The sequence below is a fragment of the Amphiura filiformis genome, chromosome 16 (genome assembly GCF_039555335.1).
Source record: "Amphiura filiformis chromosome 16, Afil_fr2py, whole genome shotgun sequence".
In the NCBI taxonomy this organism is placed as follows: Eukaryota; Metazoa; Echinodermata; class Ophiuroidea; order Amphilepidida; family Amphiuridae; genus Amphiura; species Amphiura filiformis.
Genome location: NC_092643.1, coordinates 51918128 through 51940156, shown reverse-complemented (window position 1 = coordinate 51940156; position 22029 = coordinate 51918128). Strand labels below are relative to the sequence as shown.

The 22029-nt window shown below is 35.0% G+C and overlaps 1 protein-coding gene across 1 annotated transcript in view; it reads left to right on the top strand.

Annotated features, from left to right (window-relative positions):
- The window catches only part of LOC140172733 (piezo-type mechanosensitive ion channel component 2-like), a 98588-nt gene extending 82848 nt beyond the window's left edge, over positions 1–15740 (top strand). The window contains exons 27-36 of the mRNA XM_072195865.1: positions 1725–1883; positions 2479–2626; positions 5873–6058; positions 7522–7614; positions 9865–10037; positions 10499–10637; positions 11014–11150; positions 11999–12078; positions 14505–14694; positions 15425–15740. Of these exons, the coding sequence (XP_072051966.1) occupies positions 1725–1883; positions 2479–2626; positions 5873–6058; positions 7522–7614; positions 9865–10037; positions 10499–10637; positions 11014–11150; positions 11999–12078; positions 14505–14694; positions 15425–15740 (1621 nt within the window). The remainder of the gene's footprint in view (positions 1–1724; positions 1884–2478; positions 2627–5872; positions 6059–7521; positions 7615–9864; positions 10038–10498; positions 10638–11013; positions 11151–11998; positions 12079–14504; positions 14695–15424) is intronic.
- Positions 15741–22029: the final 6289 nt, after the last annotated feature.

The window sequence follows — 22029 nt, the reverse complement described above, 5'->3', positions numbered from 1 at the left end:
CCCACAACATGTATACACTAAAGTTACATATAGTTTCTTAGGGTTTTATAATGTTTAATACATGTTCCAGGGTGAAAACATCATGAAAGGTTGTGAAAGATTTGTTTTGGCCCTGAACATGTATAAAACATTACCAAACTATACGTAAACTTTACAAAACTTTAGTGTATACATCTACATGTTGAGGGGCCAAGTGGACTTACAGTCTTCTTGCGCTCAGGTCTTCAATTGTGACCTGCTCCGACAAAACCATAACAAGTCACAGTTTTGACATTTCATGATTTGAATAGAAATGTAAGCACGGGACAATAAGCTTCAAAATGATACCAAAATTATTTACATAGCCTAAATATTTTTCAAGATATGGATAATTTTGTAAATATACCTTGATATTTTTTCAAAATTGCTAGTCTGAGTAATGTGCTAATTAGTTAGTTTCCTGCCTTACACAGGATTGAATAGAGATTATCATAGTTCAACTGTTAATTATTGATTAAATGTAGCTCTTTTTAATAAGGACTTTCAAGGATTTGAAAGTCCACTCAGTCCCAAGGTCATATACCATGAAGTTAAGAATTCCAAAATTTGATTTTTTAGGGGAATGTCATCTTCAAAGGCCTATAACTCAAAAACATGCCTGGCGACTAGTTCCGGGTTTTGTTGGAGCTGGTCACAATTTGGCTTTACGTGTGAGATGGCTCACTTTGTGAACAAAACCTTGGTTGATTATCTATGGTTCACCTCAAGTTAGGTAGTGATGTAGGTGCATATTCTGTTGAGTACATTATCGAATTGCTCACATAAAGTTAATCCTGCAGAATGCATGTGTACACAGGTGATTTATTGGCACGCTTGCGGCACAACCACAAAAAATCATTGATGTCACTACCGAACTTGAGGTGAATACAGTTTTAATTTTACCTAAACCTCAAATCTGACCTTGATTGTAAAGGTATCTTGTTCTGTTATGGTTAAGTCAACAGGTCAAATATGTGTGTGTGTGTTGTCTTTACAATGTGACTTTCTTGGGGCCCGCCCTTCTGCACCAACTGGTAGGGTGGTAATGCATGAAGAGGTCTGGTGCTGTATACTTTTGTGTAACATTTTCATATTTATGCCAATTGATTAGCTTGTTTGCATAACAGTGCTAAATTCCATTTATATACTCTTCAAATTCAACTGAAACAAAACAAACCAGATTGAAACTTGTTAGGGTGATAATACATGATGAGGTTTGGTGCTGTATGTTTTCTGTCATGTTACTTGCATAAATATGCACCGTGTGGACTTTATATATTTTTTAATACGGTAGACACTGTCCAGTTGTTGGCAATAGTGTAAGTTTATATTTGCTGTATATTTTTGCTAACATATGAATCATCAATTTGCTGTTCTCAAAATGCTACCTACATCTATTTCTTAACCCTGTGAGAACTACCTGCCGATCTAACATTGCCTCTGATTGGTCAATTACATGATATGTTCACTTTAATCACCAATCAGAATGGTGCTTTGCAAATGATTCATCCCTATTTTTTTGTGTGGTGAAATTATTCTAACAATGTTGCTGATTGGTCCAATTGATAATGAAAACTTCTTTTTGGCCAATCGGCAGGTAGTTCTCATGGGGTTAAAAATGGTTTTGGTCATATTAACTTGGACTGTATACTTCTTTTCCACATAAAAAGTACATAATTCAAACATTCTTGATTCTGCACCAACAGGAAATTTGTAGACAACACTCCAGCTCAGCTATGGTATTTCTTCAAGTGTATATACTTTGGGTTGTCAGCATTCCAAGTACGATCTGGGTATCCAACGCGCATCTTAGGGAATTGCATCTGTAAAAGCTACAGTATTGTCAATCTGGGGATGTTTTATGTGTAAGTGTATTCATCTTTTAGCACTTCATTTTGCAGATAGTTAAGTTCAGGATAAGATCAGGGTCTTATAGCTAGGATTTGATAAGTTCCCCTGATATTTTACCCTGAAAACATAAACTAGTCATCTGCACCTTCTAGGGGTTCAGTCAGTTCAAATAGCTATTGCTACAATAGCTTTGATTTATTAGTCTGGTCTTGTTTTGAGTTCACAGAATTTATTCAAGCATTATTTTTAGAGTTTAGCATATGTCACAGGCGTTAATTTTGCCTGTCCCAGGAGCAAACTGCCTGTCCGAAATGACGGGTGGATGGGTGGCTAGCTAACACCTTGTTAAGTATATAATGTGGGGGAGTCTAAAGTATAGGAAATGTGTATATGAATTAAAGGATTTAAAATGTCATTTGAAAGTGTTACAGTAAAGTTGCCAATGTAGGGTTTTGCTATGCACGGATGGATAACAAAAATTCGATCGAGGGAGGGGGCGATGTTTTAATGTATAGGTAGTTTGGTATGTGGGGTGGAGGGGGGTGCACGTGACTATGTGTAAGTCATGTAGCATATGGAACATGTAAGATTTCTTTATTCCTACAATAGGTGGAAGTTATGTCCATTTGTATTGGAGTTACGTATTCTTATGGATTGGATTTGGACCAAGACTACACTGACATTAGCTCATTGGGTTGTCGTGGAAGATATCTTCAACGCGGCATACATTATAAAATGTTGGAGAGACTTTGAAAATGTAAGTACTAAAAGTATTATTTTGTTCGCATGTATATTTTGTTTGATTAAATGAAACAAGATACCGGTTGAGTGGACAGGGTCAAACAGGGTTATTTTTAAGCCTTTGTTTTATATTGTATCTTTAAAAGTACATAAAAGTATACATTTTCAGAAAGGGAATGATGCAAGGAATCCCAATTAGCATGGCAGATTTCTGACAAAATGAACAGTTTTTGAGAAAAGTGCCAAATTTGATTTTCCATGCCAATTTAAGCTTTGTTGAGGCTTTGTTCTGCATCTCAATATTTTTCCTCAGCAGTAATGCTCTGTGGGAAAAGAACACAAGTGCATTTGTTGCAAAAGAAAAACCAACACTAAGACATGAAACTAAACTACACTCCTCAAAAGAATTAAAGGATCAGTTGAATATAATCAGCATTTTTGAAAACATTGGATATGATGATAATATTATTGATAATTGTGCTTGACCTTTCATTACATAACTTGTTCCCTAAGTTGTAGACAAAATTCACTCATTACAAATATCCGCTATCACCCACATCTTGATGGGGGGGGATGAAAGCTAAAATTTCGATTTTTGAAGCCATTTTTTGTGATGGCGGATATTTGTAATGAGTGAATTTTGTCTGCAGCTTATTGAACAAGTGATGTAATGAAAGCTCAAGCACAATTATCAATAATATTGTCATCATATCCAATGCTTTCAAAAATGCTGATTATATTCAACTGATCCTTTAATTCTTTTGAGGAGTGTATATGGTCGAATCCAACGAAAAGTGTACACGGCATGTTCAGGGCCATAACTTAAAAATATTAATCAATTGGCATTCGTTTTTGTATTGTGTTTATTCGCCTTGATCATACGCTTCGCGCCATATATAATAAGACCCCCTTCTGTGAAACACTTAGACACAGAGACCCCAAAACATGCTATTTTTACCCATTTTTTCAAAATATTTCTTAAAGTATTTTTAAAAACATCTAAATCAGTTATGAAAAGAAGTCATTGGATTGAATATAAATTGATTTCCTGAAAGGTGTGTATTCAAAGATTGCCTGTTCAATTTTTCACATATTTGTACATAATTATGAATTTTTTGTGATAATTTTTTGAGTGGTATTTTTTACATTACCTACGAATACAATTTTTCATAGCACTAGATATATCTTTAAAAAATGGAAATCACTAATAAATGCATAATTGATACAAGCTTTGATATGTCCAATACTGAAATGCATTGCATTCGGACATCTTTATTATTGTGTTTAGCTGCCAGAAATTCTAAATGGCACAAAGGTAGGTTTGGTAAAAATATGCATTACCTCCGAATACATGTTAAAAGCTGTGCCATTTCCACAAAGTGAGAGAATAGGAAACAATAGTTCAGCAATAGGTGCTGGGTAATACACTCTTTATTTCTACCAAGTTTCAATAACCTGCGTTTAAATATTTCTGAGATGTCAACAATAAAAGCAAGTATTCGTAGGTAAATTTCGGTAACCGAATGTTACCTACGAATACCCTTTGACATCATGACAGTATTGTGAAACACCGCCATTCATGCCAATGCCCATATTGGTACATAACGAAGGCCTGTATGTTTGCTATCAAATCATATGTCAATGAAAGTTGCGAATTCACATACATGCCCACCATGCAAAACTGAATACGGTTTAATTGGTGAAAAATATGTACTGAAATAGACGAAGGTCTGCTTATTTGAAAGAAAAATCAGATTCAAAGAAGATTAGAAGGGGATAAATACTTGGATTTGTCAACTGTCATGTGTGCTTCATTTTAAATGTTTACCGACTATCTGGTTTCTGAGTAATTTGTGTCCAAATTGATTTATTCGAAGGTAACTTTTGACGTTTTCGCTAAGGTTACCTACGAATACCATGGAAAAAACGACTGTTCTCATTGTCTCATGATCTAGACAACACATTGATGGACCCTGGTATAAAGCTAATTGTAGTTGCCCTCAAACGAAAGGTGACAAGACGTAACTGACTCCAAGATGGACTTCACAAGTCTGCAATAACGGTTTTAAGCGATTTGTGTGCAATTAAGCAAATTAAAGTCACTTTAGTGCCTTTGTTTCTTACTTCAATCCTCTTTCAAACGCTGTGAACCGACATTATTAATACATGATAGGGTCTAAAGTATCAATAAACGCACATAAAGAAAATAATACATTCAAAGTGCTTTATAAAATGAAGTTTTGATTGCGATATCCACCAAAAGTCTAATTCTTGCCTACAAATACCGAAATGTTACTTACGAATACAGCATAATACATGACATGTGTAATGAAGTGTCCCTACCAATGGAAATTAATTGTCAAAAACTTTAAGCGGTACCCCAGGACACTATTATTACCATTATACGGATTCATTCAACAATTATTTATTAAGTAAAATTGCTGATTAACTACTTGTATATCAAAATGAAGTGGTCAAAATCTTGCTAAAAGCATCAAAAATTTTGATCTAAGGTAATAGCATTTATTCATTTGGACGTACCATCTGAAAGAGATCTAAAACTACAATTTTATTAATTCATTACCATAATAGCAAAATTTAAACCTATAAACTCAATATAGATATTGTTAAATCGCTCATGTTACCTACGAATACCCGGGTTTCTTCACCTTTTCATTGTATAAAGCGTTAGGTGTATGCGTATAATTCCTTATATTCTTGAAAACATATATCATACTCATTCTTATACAATGTGTAAATTGATTCATACTCATTTGATAAATAAAATACAGAAACTGACCTAAACTTCATTTTCAAAAATATACTAGCATAATTGACTAAGATCATATTGATCGCGTTATAAAAATAAAAACAAATATTTTCTGGTTGGGTTAGCATTTTCCTGACACCCTGTGGTCTACATTACACGAAAAAAAGCGTTAATGGGAATATTCCATTTGTTTTAGGTTGATTAGTATTGCGATAGTGAAAGCATCCTAGTGGTATTCAGTAGGTAACATTGGGTTTTGATATCACATTTACTATCACACGCCCTGGATTTATTTTTCAAGATTAGTAATGGCACTTTTGGTTCCTATAAGGCCAATATGTCATCAATCAATGGGCAAAAGGAAAAAATTGTGGAGACATCTTTATTTCGGACTTTTATTTTTGGCCCGTGGACACTTTTGGTTGGATTCGACCATATACTGATCCTTGCCTACATTTTGGACCTGACAAAATTGTTTGAATTCTATCCTAGGAATATCCACATTTAAGAGGTCAAGAAAAGGAGAAGATCGTCAAGTATTTGCAAGGAGGAGGCATGTTGCTTGGTATCATTTTCATCATTTGGTTTCCTCTTATTCTCATCTCATTGTCTAATACTGCTACCATCAAGAACCCACCATCAGAAGCACACTTCACACTGCAGCTTGGAAGATATGAGGTATGTATGACACTAATACTGCTACCATCAAGAACCCACCATCAGAAGCACACTTCACACTGCAGCTTGGGAGATATGAGGTATGACAGGTGTTTTTTTTTATTCTCATGATGGGAACAATTAAAGATCTGACTTGAATTTCTCTGTACCATTTTTTACCCTGATGTGGCAGTGATGTCAACACGTTGAGGACGATGTTTCACACATGCATCTATGCGGTGTCCTTAATCGCGTGCTTGCATACGCCAGCGCTTTGAACGAATGCTAGCTATTGAATTCATTCAGGGTGAAAAATGATATATAATGTGATGTATACACCGTAGTGTGTGTGCGCTGACTCTATAGAATCGCCGATTTAGTTATGGGGTGAAGTGTGTTGCTATGTTGATGAAAAAATGTATTTCCTGCCTTAAATAGTATTTTTAAGTAAATAGGATTTATGTATGAGTGATGTAAAACAAATATTAATTGTCTTAAGGGATCTAGAATGAGCTTTTTGAGCATTTCAACAGTATTTTATGTGGGACATGAGAGCACATCAGACATATCGAATTACATTCTGAATACGAAGAATGTCTTTCTGATATCAAATAATTTTCATTTTTTGAAATTCACGATATAATACAAATTTTATGACAAATTATAACAATTTGATATTTTTCACATTTTTGATATATACTTTATCAAAGTAAATTTAATAAATCTAATGAGATATTCTTAAAGTGTATGTAGCTGGGAGGAAAAGCCGAATCAATTGAATTTTTGACCTTTCATATTAAAGATATGGATTTTTTCCCCAAAAGACCTAATTTTTTTGTGTGTTTTGGGAAAAAAATCCATATCTTCAATACCAAAGGTCAAAATTTTCAATTGATCGTCGGCTTTTCATCCCACCTACATACACTTAAGTATAAATCATCAAATTTATAAAGTTTACTTTGGGTACTGTTAAATAAGAAAGATTGAACTGTTTACCAACCCAAAGTGTTACAATTAAACATGACAACAAATAAATACAAATCCCAACCGGCACACAACCCAACTTGAAAAAAAGCAAGGGAATATGCCGGCATGGGAATCGAACCCACGACCTTCTGATCTCTAGACGGACGCCTTATCCATTAGGCTACCAGCTCCCACTGATAAACGGTGGTTAAAACTGGGTCTAATGTAAAGCAGTCGAGGTGTACAATGCACACAAACAAAAACACATTCTTCATATTCAGAATGCAATTCGATATGTCCAAACGTTCATACCCCATCCCTTAAATTTGTGTAATGGTCAAAATATAGTCAATCTGTAAAAGATGTGCTACGGCGAAGCACAGTGTTGGTAAAAACTATCACACAGAGAGGCTGATGGTAAAAATGATAAATGGTAATCAACCAATGAACTGTCTAGGATTAATGTATGAGTGATATAATAAGAATTGGGCTTTTTTTCTGTGATCAATTTTATGTAGCCTCTATTTGTAATGAGAACACAAGAAGAAGACTTGGAACCTATCAGCGATGCAGATTGGCACAAACTCAACATGAAATTTGAAGAAGATTTGGTATGTATTCACTCAGGGGTTAAAATTTGGGGTTAAACTGGGCCAATTCTCATTTTCACACTATTTGGGGAGTTAAGGGGTTGCAATTTTCTTGGGTTGGTTTTAGGGGTTGGGATTTTCTTATTTGGGGGGGGGGGATTGAGTTAGCAAACAAAATCATTGGATTTGGTAACCCACACACTTCCAACATGGCATGGGTGGGAGATATTTCCCCTTTCCCCCTCCCACTGGCTCTGTCAGAAGGAAATTAATATAGCAGTTTATACCAAATGTGTTTCAAGTTTTAGAGATTCAGATATTGATGTTAAAACTATTTATTGAGTACAACTACATCAAAAACGTGGGTTTAAAAAGACAAAACAACCAAAATGTTTGGTGTAAAAACAAGTGTAATATATACAACTTGTCACTAGCAATGCATATGAGAAAATTTGCATAATATTGGTCTTTTTGTCTTTTTAAACCCACATTTTGTATCTTGTTGTACTCAATAAATAGTTTTTAACATTTATTTTCCTGTGTACACTTTTTTAATCTTTTTAGATCCGTCCAAAGTGCTGTCAGTTGGTAATGTTTAGTCTGCTTATTAGCTATTTAGATATAGACCTTGTACCTTATATTCCATTATGCACTATTCCAGGGGAGTACATGTTAACCTCGTAGTGGTCACCAAGTTGTCTTTGTGATTATGTTGTCTTAATATGGGTATAATGAATACATTATGTGAATCATCGTAAAATCCATCAATTTTACAAAATTTACCTAATTATTAATTGAAACAATGAGCGATACTGTTATAGAACGATGTAGAACATCTGTGTACGACTTCTGCTTTTGACTTTTCTGAAACGAATACCGGCAGTAACAAAAAGTTGAGTTTAAGCAATAGTAAACTTTGAAATTTGGAATTTAAATCAAAATACTGGACAATAGTAAACTTTCTTTGCCGAAAACCCCTATGTCAATAATGCCAAAAACAATATTTTTGCCTCATAACAGTATTGGTCAGTGTCCGCCATTTGTATTTCATGAACTGCATCATAAAGAAGATTCCTTTTTTCCAAATTAAGACACCAGCAACATATCTGTATCCTAATGAACAGAACTCTACACCCCTGATGCATGGGATGACATGCTTTGAGACACTATTTCAGTGGAATGTGGTGGAAGTAACCCCCTGGAGTAGTGCATGATGGGATATTGGGAGATAGGTCTATAGGATACTTAATTTTTGATGATCAGAATTATTTGAAGAACCGTAGAAAAATACCTGAATACCACTTTCCTGATTCTTTTGATCAGGTTGCCATCACAGCTTTAAAATTTTGCTTTAAAATTTTGCATTCAAATATTGGATTCTAATATTGCATTCAAATTTTGCATTCAAATATGCCATTCAAATTTTGCATTCAAATTTTGTATTCAAATTTTACATTCAAATTTTGCATTCAATTTTGGCATTCTAATATTTCATTCAAATTTTGCATTCAAATATGGCATTCAAATTTTGCATTCAAATTTTGTATTCAAATTTTACATTCAAATTTTGCATTCAAATATGCTTTTCAAATTTTGCATTCAAATTTTGCATTCATATTTTGTATTCAAATTTTGCACTCACACATTGCACTCAAATTTTGCATTCAAATTTTGTATTGATATATGCTATTCAAATTTTGCATTCATATTTTGCATTCAAATTTAGCATTTATATTTTGTATTCAACTTTTGCATTCAAACATTGCACTCAAATTATGCACTCAAATTTTGCATTCAAATTTTGCATTCAAATCATTGCATTTTTTCACCTTAAGGCCCACATTACCTTAGAAAACTTCCTATGAAGCATATTTCCATGGGGTTACCTTGAGTAGGGAATACAAACAGCCAGGCATTACCTTGATCAGAACTGGCTGCGAGGTCTTTGTCATTCACTGCATCTGCCCCACAATTCAAATGCATTAACAAGAGTGAGCAGGATGATAATTCTTTTAATTATTGCCTCCACCGGGAATTGGACTGGGGACCTCTTGCACCAAAGTGAAAGACCTTAACTGCTGCACCAAACGGCTCTATTGCACATGGCCAAAACTATGCACACAGCCAAAATAAGACGACATGTACATGTTTGTATGACTGCTAGAATGTGCGTCATTCAAAAGCTTACTAATCAGAGTTCATTCTTTGAATTATACAAAGTCTTCTCAGTAACAACGACATCATTTTGAATTATGAATTGCTGTTATACAGGAGGCAAGGACATTCATCAGTTCATTCCGTCGTGAGGATGTAGTGGTTATAACGATCCCTGGTAATTCCTCATCAACTTGGGATATCAGTCCACCAACCAAAGCTTCCTTATACAATGATCTCATCTCACCAACCAACAAAGTGGTTCTGAAGGCAAAATACTCATTTGGCAGGTAGGGCAATCAGCTCTTTATATGGTGGGATAAAACATTAAAATTTGAAAATAGTTAATATTGTTTTGAACTGAAATTTTATATCAACATATCAAATTGAAATTGAACTGAAATTTGATAACAACATTAAACTTGCGAAGTAGGTAAATGCTGTTCCACAATATACCAAACCACAAATTTGTTCACAAAGCAAAATACTTAATTGGCAGATAGGACAATCAGCTTTTCATATGGGGGATATAATCTGTCAAATATGAAAATAGTCAAACATCTAGTGAATATATTTTGAACTGAAACTTGATATCAAGTCAATCTTGCGAAGTAGGTATTAATCTTGTCCCTTATGACTACCCACAATATTTTCAACAACATTTATTAACTTGCGAAGTAGAAAGTCTTGCTCCTGAATGTATTGCCCCAATATACTGACAATTTTATGACTTTATTAATTTTGTTGACAGGGATTTAGATGATGAGAGTGTTGCTGCATCAGAAGTAGGCAATGAACATTATGTACAACTAGACCCAGAGGACCCAGCTGATAGATATAATAGAGAAACAATAGCTAAACAAATTGATAACTCAACATATCTAGGCACTGTGTAAGTATAAGATTATATGCCAAGTAGGCAATGAACATTATGTACAACTTGACCCAGAGGACCCAGCTGATAGATATAATAGCGAAACAATAGCTAAACAGATTGACAACTCATATCTAGGCACTGTGTAAGTATAAGATTATATGCCAAGTAGGCAATGAACATTATGTACAACTAGACCCAGAGGACCCAGCTGATAGATATAATAGAGAAACAATAGCTAAACAAATTGATAACTCATATCTAGGCACTGTGTAAGTATAAGATTATATGCCAAGTAGGCAATGAACATTATGTACAACTAGACCCAGAGGACCCAGCTGATAGATATAATAGAGAAACAATAGCTAAACAAATTGATAACTCATATCTAGGCACTGTGTAAGTATAAGATTATATGCCAAGTAGGCAATGAACATTATGTACAACTAGACCCAGAGGACCCAGCTGATAGATATAATAGAGAAACAATAGCTAAACAAATTGATAACTCAACATATCTAGGCACTGTGTAAGTATAAGATTATATACTGAGTAGAATCTTCCCATTACTATTATTTATTGCTCTTTATGGAAATTTATGGCAAGGGCACAATAAGCTTCATGTTAGATCTTTGTTTGAATCCAGTTGATGGCATATTGCTTTTACTTTTTGAGTCATTTTTTTTCTTCTTCCTTTTCCGCTTAGCATTTATATGAGGTGGCCACTCTGAGGAATTGTACAAAATTGTGCAATAAGAATTATGTACAGCAGGGGTGGGTTCCAGGAAAGAAGAAATAGAAAAATAGTAGATCTACTCTTGGAATGATGTGGGCCATAGTGGTCAGCGACAACCTGTTAAGTGTGCTGAGGCTTGTAGATCAACGTCTAGGCATTGTGCCTGTGGGTAGCGCACTATAAATCACTGCACTTTTTTTTTTTACATACAGGGTGTCCGAAATGTCTAGATACCATCTTGAATGTTTATAACTCTAGTACTCAGCAACCGACAGTAAACATGAAGGCATGAAGGCAAATTTCACATACAAACCTATAGACATAATAAATAAACTACAGTTAAACATTTGGGCATATTACACCAAAAACAATATAATAATTTTACAATACATTTTCAGTTTCCAAGTATCCACTACCTTCTCCTAACATCTATATCTATTTCTCTCCATTCAATTCAATTGCAATATTTTAAAAGCAGTTCTCATATTGTGATAAGACTATCAAACTGACATGCAACACCAAGAAATGTGTACTTATGCTTTAATTTTGTGCAGAAATCAAGCCAGGGTGAACTGGATAAATTGTAGATAAGATAAGAAATACATATAGTTAAATTGTTTTTTGGTTGTTGTTTTTTCCAGTGATCTTTTGAACGTCTTCCCACCGTACATATTAGTGCCTGCAATTGGAGTGGCTGAACCTGTCAAATCATTACTTCCAAGTAAGGACTCGGTAGTTAAGGGAACAATCAATATTTCAATTTTTGAGGAAATGTGAGGGTGACCAAAATTGTTCATCCAAAAATGTTAATAAAGATTAATTCCTCCAGTCGCTGAATTTACGTCTGCTTGGTATAAATATTGATTGGTCCCTTAAAGGTGGGTAACCTGATTGAAAATCTCATCCCCCACTTATACCTCATCAAAATGCTGATTTTGGTATCAGAAGAAAGCTCATATTTTTCTCATAAACATATTGAAATTTGGCATTCCAAATTGGTGTATTTCCGCAGAATCATCAAAAAACTGCCGAATACCATAGTTTTGACTAATTTGGCAGTTTTTTGATGATATCTTGGGAAATACACTGAGTTGGAACTTCTAATTTCAATATGTTTATGAGAAAAATAGGGCCTTTCACTTGAAATCAATATATTACATGATCATGATGATTATAATTAATAAAAACACTGTAGACTACCAATATCACACTGTATAAATGTCGGTAATTCCATTAGGAATTAGTCACATTTACAAAAAACATTTACATTTTCTTTTTGCATGAGTGCTCGAAAGGGATGACATTTTATGCTATACGTAAGTTTTAAAGAATTTGATTTTCCAAATATATCAGGTCACCTTCCTTTAAATCGTTTCAAATTCCAAAAATTACAGAACATAAATTTATCCTTGTGCTAAAAAAGTTTGTTTCTTATAGGTACCTGAAAACCTTTATGCAAAATATATATTTATTTTTATTCTTAGATTTAGGATACATCAAACAGTCATAATTGGAGGTCATTTCAAATCATCCCCAAGTCAACGAGGTTCAGAAATGTCCTGTCATTGTTAATTGTTGGTTATACATACCTAGACAAAATACAATGCTTTGTAACCCACTACTTGAACAGAATTTAGTCAAAGCAAACAAAGACTAGAGCTCTTCATGAAATTTCATCTGTGTTGATATAAATCATGATTTTGATTTAATACAGTCACTCACTTGCTGATGAAAGATGGAGTAGGAATTAATTCCTTGTGTTTGGATCAAAAGTTTTAAATCAAAATTATAAAGACTAGAGCTATTTAAGAATTCTACAGACATAGGTAGAAGCTTATTATCCTCTTCAACAATAGGATTATTGATTGGTTTAAAAGGTGTTTGACACTAGCAAAATGTGGTACCTATGAAAACAACCTTCATGCACATTTTACACTGTAATTCAGAATACAATTTGCTGACTTTACGGCTCATTCGTGGTGTACAGTCACATATATTTCAAATCACTTACATGTATATTTATTATCAAATCAGTGGAGAGTAGGTTAGATGTGAAAATTGGAAGTTTAACTTTGCATAATTCCTTTTACAAATCATGCATACTGCTGACCGTCCAGCGTGTATTATTTTCCTTAACTTCCTATGCACATGCTTGAAGTCTCGCGAGTATACGCAATGGTTAATGCATAAAAGGAACCTTACAACAGTTTATAGAAAAATTACATAGATTGATTTTCATAGAATAGAACATTAACCCTAACCGCCTAAGGGCTTTTTGGCCACGGGAAGGGAAAGAAGGAAAGAAGTTGTATGCTCTGGGTGGGATTCGAACCCGAGACCCCTCGCATGCCAGACACTGGGTCGGCGACACTTTGCCACGGGTCTTGGGCTTCGCTGGCAGCGAAACCGTGCCTATACATCACTTCTGGCCACGGGAAGGGAAAGAAGGACGGAATAAAGAGAGAAAAGAAGGAAGGAAGTTGTTTGCTCTGGGTGGGATTCGAACCCGAGACCCCTCGCATGCCAGGCACTGGGTCGGCGACACTTTGCCACGGGTCTTGGGCTTCGCTGGCCAGCGAAACCGTGCCTATTCATCACTTGCGTCATCACACCACGTTGGATGCATGCACGAACAGCGCATATATCAAGTAGTATTTTGTAGTATACCGTCCTTTTAGGGTTAATGGATTTCATTTCCTATTGCTTGTAAACAAGTTTTTTTTTCTGGATTTCTCAATTTAAAAAACCAAAAACCAGTAAAATTGCTCCCATAAAGACCAAATGTATGTGAGCAAAAAAGCAAACTAAAACAGTACCAACTGACCAGCAAGTGAAACTTTGAATGGATCTTAAAAAGATTCAAGTAGTGTACATAACCTAGAAAATTAATTTTAAAAACTGTTTAATATGTACAACAACATCCAAAATTTAGGGTTAAAAAGACAAAAGAACCGACGTTTCGGGAGTATAAAACATCCCTATGTATGTATGTGGTCTAGAAATCATGTGTTTTTTAGCTTCGCAACAATGTTTGTTTATTGTTATTTTAGATATTTTTTAAAGTTTCTGTGACCAGCATATCATCTTAGAATTAACAGCCATTACCTGTATACCTTCTAATATCATCATATGATCATATATTTACAGGGAATAATTATGGTTCCTATAGCAACATAACCTTAGGGTTAGAGAGAGCTGGTGATACAGAATGGTGGAGCATGTCAGAAATACAGTACCATGGAGATCTTCTCCAGGAGAATTTGCAACCTTTTCTTACTATTTATACCTTCAATGAAAGAGTGGATTCCAAATTGTTTGCACCATTTTCAAGCTATGGGTAAGAACATTTTATTGCAATGGAACTATGCTGTGTTTGTATGACTAGAATAATACATTGTTTACGGTAAAGGTAAAGGAGACGATCCTGTATAAACAGTGATCGGAGTGCCCATCTCTCTTTCATTGGCGATTGGGCTAGACTCCTCCATGTAATGTTGCTATAGGGGGATCGCTACACCTCCTCTACAGCGAGTCTGTTACCTTCCCAGGGCACAACATGATGGCGTCGCCGGGGCTCAAACCCGCAACCTTCCGATACATTGTTTAGTATCTGTATTCTAATGCTGACTTCAGCATCAATCCGTAGCATTATCTGTTGCTGATTTCTGAGTCTGAACTCAGAAGGCTTACAAAGTGTCACAAAATGTGGACCAGTTTAATTTTGGTTTCAGTTCATTTCAACCCAAGGGCCCAAATGGCCTTGAAGAAATTTCAAACTCTGCCATCACCATAATGGGCTATTCCAGTTGAAATCAATACACCCCCTATTGAAGACATGACCTTAGCATCCCACACAGGGGTGTAGATTTCAAACGGAGACACCCATTCAGGTAAAGGTAACCCCATCTGAAATCTATACCCCCTGTGTGAGACTGGAATAGTCCAATGATACGAGGGTGTGTATTTGTGTGTCTGTCTTTGATACATGCTGTGTTTGTATGACAAAAATAATACATTATTTAGTATCTGTATTATAACATTCTTTACCAAACCATTTCTTTTTTCAGAATCATTGGTCTCTACATCTCTTTCGTTCTCGTCGTTGGCCGACTCGTGCGCCTCATCTTCAGCGGCACGTCTGAAACAGTGATGTTCACTGAGTTTCCAAATGTGGACTACATCTTGAAACTCTGTCAGGACTTGTACACTGTGCGTGAAGGTGGGGAAATGGAATTAGAGGAGGACCTCACGGCCAAATTACTATTTTTATATCGCTCACCAGAAACACTCATACAGTTTACAAAATACAAAAAGCGATTAAAAACGAATGAGAGCAGTGAATTTCCGTTATTTTTACTTGTATTTTGTGGTAGCTTGATTTGATACCAATTTTCTGCCTTTTATTACATTGCTTAATCATATTATCATGTCCTGCACTTTTTTACTGAACCAAGCAAACTGAAAATCCTCGAACCCAAGGCCATATTGCAAACTAGAACAACACAATTTATTGTTTGATAGTGTTCTATGCAATTCAAGTCTTGAAGAGCTGAATTTTATACTTGCAGAGATTTGAACTGCATTCTGATATGATGGCAATGTGATGATTGATTTGAATACATGAATACAAAACCCACCCAAGTGCATGGAAAGTGATTTTGAAAAACTAAAACAAATGTGATTCATTTTAATTGAGAATTACCTGGTAAATAGGGTAAGTTTTACATGCAAATGAGTGGGTTAAACTGTATTAGGTATGATGATTAGCATTTCGGGGAGTTTGTGGGGGTTATTTTGTATGCCAGACTTGGGTTGTTTTTTAATCACATAGTGTATTCTTTACGTTTTGATCTCAGTCTTTTTTCTTGTTCTGTGCCCATTCAGCTTCATATCTGCATTTTTTACCACTTACTCCTTTATCACTGTTGCTACCATCTCAATTTCGCATGTCAGCCATCTTGCCCGGTTTGCAAGAGCACTATAAAAACCACCCAAGTCATGGACTTGGGTGGCAAGTTTTTGTATTCATATGCTTAATAATAAACACACATAGAGGCCGGGGATGTGTGTTGTTCTTTTAGGCCTATGTATATTAAAGCAACGATTTTCCATGCTTCACACAATTTGGCCAAAGTTTGCACTTTGGTGGGTTTTGTATTCAGGTATTCAATTTATAAGGGCCACCATGGTCAGTGGCAATGTACAATGTTAGTGTATCCCAGAATCCTTCTCAGATGAAACCAAAACTACGTCATTGATGACAGTGCACATTCTTAATGTACATGTGTTTTGACAGAATACATGGTTTCCTAAACATAGGCAATGGCATTGATGACATACTTTTGGGTTTGTTTGCAAATGATTGTGGGAATTGTTAAAAAGTTCTGTTCATAAAAGTGGTCTTAGGCCATGTTGCTTAGACATTGTGCAGTAGATATAGGTATTAGAAAGTTGTATCAAATAAATGGGGATGACTAAATGTATATTAGCTAAAACAACCTTGAACTATGTATATAAAAGTGTTTTTCTTTTATAAAAAGAATTCTGTATTTTTACGCTTTAATAGCAAATGAATAACTATTTTTGCCATATTTTATTGTTGTATGTACCAAAAATTAAAGTGTCTTCTTTTTATGTACAAATCTATCCTCTTTTATCTTTGCAAGTTTTTGCGTAGCATCGTTGGGCAGGAAAAATCTCCTATGTGTCATTGGCCCCTGAACATGTTTAAAGTAAAACCTCTTATGTAACCTCTAGGCCTCTTGGCTGTTTTATTTTAAACATGTTCAAGGGCCACAAGCAGACATGAGGTTTTTCCTGCCCAACGACAATATATGACAGTTACCAATCATCTCTGAATAGGTATTAACTGTTTCTGGAGAATCATGTCATACATTGATGCAGAACAATCCCTGTTAGCCAAGGCCATGCCATGCAGTGACTGGCACGCCTGTATTTCCCTGGTTGGTTTCTAGTCTCAAAACAAACTAATTCTTACAAAATATTTGAGAGGAGCCAAAATGGGATTGATTATGTCGGAAATTTATTGTTGAGTCGAAATGATTATATTTATTCAAAATTGCTGCTGTTTTAACATTTAAAAATTTGACTTCTAAGTTCTAAGTTAAGAAAAAAGCGCCAATAGAATTTCAAAATCAGTCGGATGGAAATGTTAATATTAAATTTTTGTACTCTGATGGGCAGCCAATGCTGTGTGAGCAATATGGCGCTGTCCTCGTGCATTGATGTATGATGTCATTCTCCCAAAATGGTTAATACGTATTCATGAGATGCTTGATAACTGTATAATGTATAGCAATCATGTATTATCCCACCCATGACATGATACAACCACAGAGTAATCTGTACACTATTGTAACCGCTGTGTTTATTCTGTAAGCTTATCTGTCAGGGGTGCTATAATACAAGATTGCCTAGTGTATTATAAAACAACTTTTAAAATCTCAGACAATTAAAATTTTAAGACATAAAAATGGTATATATAGCTTTCTTGTCCTTATAAATTTATCATGCTGGTTGAATTTGATTTGGTGGTAACCTTCTTCCAAAAATGTTGGCATTTTTATGCAGACAGTACATTTGCAATTTTATGCTTCCCCTTTGATTTCTTAAAGTTTTCTATACCACTGGTAAAAATTGAATTATGTTATAGCAGCCTATTTTCCAACTAATTTGACCACATGTCTATATGGGTAATTATTGAACTAAATTTTAATGGAAATCATTCTGTTGGACTTGTTAGATAAGTAAATTGCCAACATATGTGACCATCCACCACAAAGTAGTCGTAATGTCAACAAAACTAGTTCTGAAATATGGTCCATTGAGCCTTTCAGTGAAAAATAGAAAACAAAGGATTTTTCAACCTGTTTATTGATACTGTGCTAGTGTACTACATACCTAACAAGCAATATAGAGACATGCAATACATCATTGGAAAGCTTATTTGGAGGAGAATTTGCCTGTCTAATATCTCACAAATTAAAAATGCTGAATTTACGTCCCCTTTGTGGTAGACAGTCACATATTATCATCATTTGTGACATGGATGTCATCAATTGACATTGTTTATATTGTTTTCAATATTAATAGCAGGGCTTGTGAAATAGTATACATATTTTCTACATATCAATAGACCCATATACTGCCATAGAGTTATGTCATTATTATGTCAAGTTATGTAATAATGGGCAGTTCCAGTTGAAATCCATACACCCCATATGGAAGACATCCCAGCAAACACAAAAACGTTTTTTAAAACGTTTTAAATAAGTTATATTTTGGGTTTTGGTTTAGGTAAAAACGTTTTAGTAACATTAAAATGTCGGGTTATATAAAGGTCATAAAATCGTTTTAAAACATTTTGTATGAAAACACACTACAACAATATTTTTAAAATGTTTTCGAAATGTCATTGTAAACTATTTTTGCAAACATTTTTGGCCAAATATTTTGTCAATGCTTAAATAACATGTTAAAATATTTGCACCCAGCAAACACAGAAATGTTCTTAAAATGTTTTTTACAAAATGTTTTAATAACATTTAAATGTCGGGTTATATAAAAAACGTTATTGTAAATATTTTGGGCAAACATTTCTTGCAAAACATTTTTTCAACCCCAAAATAACATTCTGTTTAGAATGACCTGTACCAAGTTTTCAAAAATGTTTTTGGAATGTTATTAAAACGTTTTTATACCCTTTATATAACCGACATTTAAATGTTTTCTGTAAACCATTTGTGTTTGCTGTGCAGTAAATTACCAACAAATGTTATTTAATGTTATGAAAACGATTTATACCATTAATGTACCCTTTATATAACCCGACATTTAAATATTTTCTGACAACTTTTTATAACCTTTTGCGAATGATGTCGAAAACGTTTTGTGTTTGCTGGGATGATCTTAATCTTGCACATAAGAAGTGTGAGTTTCAAATGGGTACCTGAATTGGTGGCTCAGTTCATTTGAAATCTAGGCCCCTGTGTGCGAGATTATGGTGATTGCTTCCATAAGGGTGTATGGATTTCAACTGAAATGTCCCTTTAACCTGCCATTACGATAAGCTGCCATTACCCTGCCATCTCATATCCTGAAACACTACCATGCAACAATCGCACATATTTCTTGCTAACTCATGTGTTTTACAGCATCGCATAATACGCTATGCTAGTTGCACCCCAACAGCAGCTCAAATACGTGTACCAAGTTGCATGTTATTTTAATTCAGGTTCCAAACCATATTCCACCAAGTTCATTCAGGACTCTGGTTATGTATATATATTATATTGCATTTGTGTATGTATAGAAAATAGATTTTATTCTTAAAGCCAACATGCCTTTATTCTCAAAAAGAGATAAGCTAATTATTATTCTTGTTTTACTCTTTTGTGGCCAGTAAACCTGTTTTGGAATGCACCCCTATTTTCTTGAAACTGAGACAACTTGTGACCAGACGATGAGGGATAGGTTTAATACTGCTTCATAGCTACCCTGACATTACATAGGGGAGCTAATTCTGTGTTGCAACTTGTAACCACACGAGGAAGGCTCAGTCCAATACTGCCTTATAGCTGCCCTGAATGAATAACATTACCCAAGGGAGCGAATGGAAATGAGGCAGTGTTGCACCGAACCCACATTGTAATAGGCCTGTTAGTTTTTTTAGTCTCACAACCCAAATTTGAGCCTTCATCCCAAAGTTTGGAACGTATGACCCCATCAGTGGTTGTGTCGACCCACTGGTTAAGAACCTTCTGGCATTTTAACAAATACAACCTGGTTAAAGGGGAAATAGGGCAAACTATTTTTTCTGAGGTACTGGCTACGTGCCTATCACCCCAAACCCAGAGGGTGAGGGGTGATAGGTCCATAGACTGTACCGAGGGAAAACTAGTTGCGCTATTTCCCAGATATAAGCCATGTAGTACTGAACTTCGAATGTGGGTATGAGGTTGTCATGTAGATAGGCATAAGTAAACGAGAATGATCAATAACGTGTCATGATTTGCTCATGAATATTTATGATGTGTAATAATGATCAATCAAAATCATGCTGAACAATCTATGAAAATTCAGGGATTCTGTTGCAATTAAAACTTGTTAAACTCTCAAATCATCATTAGGTTATACGGAGATAATTATTTTATATCAGGGGAAATTTCTTTTTACCCCCAGTGTATTCCATTATTATGTTTATATTGTGATTTATTCTGTAAATGTTATGTTACCTAATAATGCAAATTTATGCCAACTCAAATTTATCCAAATTTGCACGAATTGTATAAATTTGATTGTTATTACATAATATGAATTAGCATAATGAATAATGCAATATGCTTCCAACAATGATTCTTGTATGATTATTTAATATTATCATTATTATCATTATCATTATTATTATTATCATTATTATTTATATTATTATTTTATTATTATCATCATTATTAGTGTTATTATTATTATTATTATTATTCATGACAATCCGAGGTCTGCCCGTATATAAGGGATATGCCAAAAAGGTGAATTCAGAGAGTGCAGGTTTAGAATTATGGAAATTCCTTCATAGAAACATAACTGATTTTTGTAGCTGTAGTTGTATGTATGCTCTCATGTACACTATATCAACTGTTTGGAGCACACAAAATCTAACTACATATAATAGCTGCCTGGTGCACAAAATTGTTAACTGCTAAGGTTAAACAAAGGCAGTTAACCACTAGTACTCCAAGCAGCTATTGTAGTTAGGCTTTGTGTGTTCCAAGTAGTTGATATGTATTTAAATTATTCCAAGCAATAGAACTAGATAGCATTTCTATGAAACTTTGTTTCTTTTTCTTCCAAATCTGATCGCTGCCAATTCTATAATAGCAAATACAGTAGGTAAAATTCAAAATGAGAGTGTTTGCACATGGTACATATGCTTTTACGTATGTTTGTGGATGTGTACAGGGCCGGATTTACCATTGGGCCAGATGGGCCCAGGGCCCCCAAAATTTGGGGCCCCAATTTGGCCATGTAGGGGCCTACATATTTCTTTTCAGCCCGAAAACACCCTATTTTGGACCAAATTATGATAACATTGCGCACTGGACATCACAAAATTGACCTTCACTTTGGGCTAAAATTGTCAGAATTTTAAATTTTTTTCGCACGCAAATGTCTAATTATAACCAATCTTATAGTAGGCCCCCTGTTTGTAAACAAAACCTTCCTCACGGTGAATTTGGGGGGCTCCAAATTTTTGGCCTGGCCCAGGGTCCCCAAAAAGGTAAATCCGGCCCTGGATGTGCATGTGTGTGTGTGTTAAGATGCCCAAACGAGGTCGGAGTGAGGACATTTATAAATTTGATTTACAACGTTGGACACACACCAAACCATGGAAATTGACAGCTCCCTCGTAGGTGTCAGAGGTCATAAATAATGTAAAAATGCTGAAATATATTGCTTGGCTCATTTTTAGGGGTATATGTGAAGTGGATGTCAACAATATGGTGATAGACTTCAGCAATTTGTGTCCACACTTAATACCACACTACTGAAGTTGTATATACAAGGTGGGGCTGTGTAACATCCCCCCCTCCCCCGAAATGCTAGCTGTCCTGATGGTTTAGAAAAAGGAAGTCACTTTCCTCCTTCCGTCTGGAAA